The sequence below is a fragment of the Choristoneura fumiferana genome, chromosome 23 (genome assembly GCF_025370935.1).
Source record: "Choristoneura fumiferana chromosome 23, NRCan_CFum_1, whole genome shotgun sequence".
NCBI classification, from domain to species: domain Eukaryota; kingdom Metazoa; phylum Arthropoda; class Insecta; order Lepidoptera; family Tortricidae; genus Choristoneura; species Choristoneura fumiferana.
This window is the reverse complement of record NC_133494.1, coordinates 15,714,062-15,717,126: the sequence shown is the minus strand read 5'-3', so window position 1 is coordinate 15,717,126 and position 3,065 is coordinate 15,714,062. Positions and strand designations below refer to the sequence as shown.

Here is a 3,065-nt window from a genome sequence, read left to right as displayed (position 1 = left end):
CCCGGTATAGGCTGGGGCGGCCAGCGGATGCCGTGGTGTCACTAACTGCTCCCATGGCATCCGCAAATGGCAAGAGAAGGAATACCGGTAGGTTTTTAGTGGGTATGCCTTTCCCCCTTCTTCCGCTAGTTGGAAGAAGGTTACGGGGGAGGTGAGTCCCACATAACTTCCGCGCTGTCCCCACGGCGCGGTCGTATGCGTAAAGCATTTTCCTACCGTAAAAAAAAAAAAAAAAAAGGTTAGGTTAGGTTAGGTTAGGTTTTTTTTTTTTTTTTTTTTTTTTTTTTTTTTTCCTACACTTCTGCCCTCGACATGCCTCGAGGCCCTTATCAGCTAATTGTCATACATACCAGTTCTCGCAATTATTCCTCTCGCACTTTCATTCTACATACTATTTCTTTCTTTCATTCTTCACTTCTTCTCTTTATTTTACGGGTGGGACTCCCGCCTATACTACACCTATCTCTTTTTTCAACTTGCTTTAAAGGGGAAATTAATAACAGCAAGACAATATTTATTATTTTCTTATCGACTAAATATCAGGATTTCTCGTTTCTTACATCTAGGTTTACATTTACGCTTATATTCTAGGGACTTTATTATTTAATTTCTACAATACATTTTATTGGTTAATCTCTTCTTTCAACTATTTTACATTAAAACTATTTTTAACCTATGCTTATTAGCTATATGCTCATGATATATTAAAAGCATAGTTTTAGTACTACGTTTTATTTCTTACTATTACCTTTCTTGTGATTAGCTCACAGTACTGCAAAAACCTGTCCCTATGTTTGCCTGACATTAAATCCTTTATATTATGTTTTTCCAATTTTGTACCTATCTCTATTTCAAGCTGCACTCGTTCCTGATCAAAGACTGGGCACTCCAATAAGACATGTGGCACCGTTTCTCTGGCGTTTGGGTCACAAATACACGACGGGTTGTCCTTGCACCTGAATCTCTCCAGATACTCGGAAAACCCGCCGTGTCCCGTCATGAACTGCGTGCGTATATTCGTCGTTTCGAGCTTCCTGACTATTCTGTACGCCGCCACTGCGTTGGGGAAGAAAAGCTTTGTTACAGCTGCGGTTTCACCGGACATGTACCTCCGGTTCCACTCGTCAAGCGTAGCCAATCGTATTGATCGCCTGACGAATGAGACAGGGCACAGGTCATAGTCCGGCTTCCGCTTAGACTTTAGGGCGGCCTCCTTTGCCAAACCATCGGCTCTCTCGTTCCCCTCTAGCCCCACGTGGGCCTTAATCCAAAATAACCTGACAACTTTGCCCTGGCGGGACAATGCTGCCAGATTGCTTCTGGCTTCCACTGCCAGGGGATGAAGACAGCCGTGGTTCTTGATGGTCAAAAGGGCCGCCATAGAATCGCTGTAGATCCCAAACGTTGCCGCCTTTTGCCCAAGGATCACCCCCGTCGCCCTGCTGAGCGCAAGGAGTTCAGCCTGGTAAACCGTGCAGAAGGACGGAAGAGCAAGCTTGAGGGTTTTGGTTTCTGACTCACCATTCCATATGGATAGCGCGGCGCCCACCTTGCCCTCAATCTTGCTTCCGTCTGTAAAGATACGAACAGCAAAGTTACTGTTTGCATCCACTTCCTCCCGGTTCGCCAAGCTCACTAACTCCAGCTCTCTGCGCTCAGCAGGGTGCGGGGCCTCCAGGGCCGAGGCCATCCGTTCCACTTCCCATCCCCCCAGTATTGGCTGAGGTATCCCCCTCTTGGCCTCGTAGAGCAAGGCCGCCTCACGGACTCGGAGGTCGAGAGGGAGTATCCCTGCCAACACTAGCGCAGCGTTCAGTGAAACCGTGCGGTACGCCTTGCAAAGCTTCTGCGCAATCCCACGTTGCACAGTTGCCAGCTGACGCATGACGCACAGTTTACTGACCGCAGGCGCCCACACACTGGCGGCGTACAAAATAATAGGCTCAACAGTAGCCACATATATTACACGGATTACCTCCGGGTGGAGTCCCCAGCTCGTTTTTGCTGCCTTCGCGAGTTGCTTATGTATGTTTATTGCCTTTCTACAGACATTGGCTACGTGCGCGTTGAAGGTCAGTCCTGCGTCGATCGTAACGCCAAGGATCTTGATCTCGTTGACCATCTTTATCGCGGTCCCGCCCATGGTCAGGCGTGGGGTGTCGTATTTTAGCTTTTTGGTTATAACCATGGCCATGGTCTTGTGTGGCGCAAATTTCAATTTGTTGTCAACCCCCCACGCCCGAACAAGCTCGAGAATCGCGTTAGCTTCTCTTTCGATCTCTGTGGCCCTCTCTCCATCGCACACGATCACCACGTCATCTGCAAAGGCCTGGCAGTAGGCACCCGAATCCCCCAAGGTCCTCAACAACGGGTCCAGTATAAGGTTCCAGAGGACTGGCCCGCCTATTGATCCCTGGACGCACCCTTTGGTCGTGGTCTTGTTGCACTCTTCGCCGGCAAAGCGTACCTTGACTTTGCGGTCACAGAGGTAGCTATCGACGACCTTCCTCAGTACGATCGGGCACTTCTCCTCGGCCAGACGGGTCCTAATAGCCGGCCACCAGGCGCTGTCGAAGGCTCCCTCTATATCAAGTGAGATAAGTGTAACTATTTTCTTTTCGTTAAGTTTGCTCTTGATATGTTGCATTAGGATATAGAGGGAGTCCTCGGTGCTTCTCTGTGGCATAAACCCGAACTGGCGTGTGCTCAATCTTGGAATTAAGTGGTGTTTAAGGCGGGCCATCGTCATCTTCTCATAGATTTTTCCGAGCATGGGGAGTAAGCCGATCGGTCTATATGACTTCGGGTGGGTATAGTCCTCCTTGCCCGGCTTTCTTAAGATGACGACAACCGCTTCCTTCCAGGCTCCTGGGAAGTGACTTAACTCCTGTTTATAATTGATAGAAACAGGTCAGGGTTGGATTTTATGGCGTGGGAACAGATATCAGCTGTGAGGCCATCCCCTCCTGGGGCCTTTTTGGGGTTGAAGGACTCTGTGGCATACATGAGCTCCGTCATGGTGAACGGTGGCTCGCATGTACCATCATGCTCACCCACGTTCACCA

General features: G+C 49.0%; 1 protein-coding gene across 1 annotated transcript; it reads right to left on the bottom strand.

The window, feature by feature from the left end:
• Positions 1-724: 724 nt before the first annotated feature.
• LOC141441262 (uncharacterized) lies at positions 725-2,749 on the bottom strand. The gene has a single exon (XM_074105932.1). It carries the CDS (start codon positions 2,747-2,749, stop codon positions 725-727), a length of 2,025 nt encoding a protein of 674 aa, XP_073962033.1.
• Between the last annotated feature and the right edge of the window lie 316 nt (positions 2,750-3,065).

Coding starts and splice junctions, on each gene's coding strand:
- LOC141441262 (XM_074105932.1), bottom strand. CDS start 2,749: ATGACGATGGCCCGCCTTAAACACCACTTAATTCCAAGATTGAGCACA.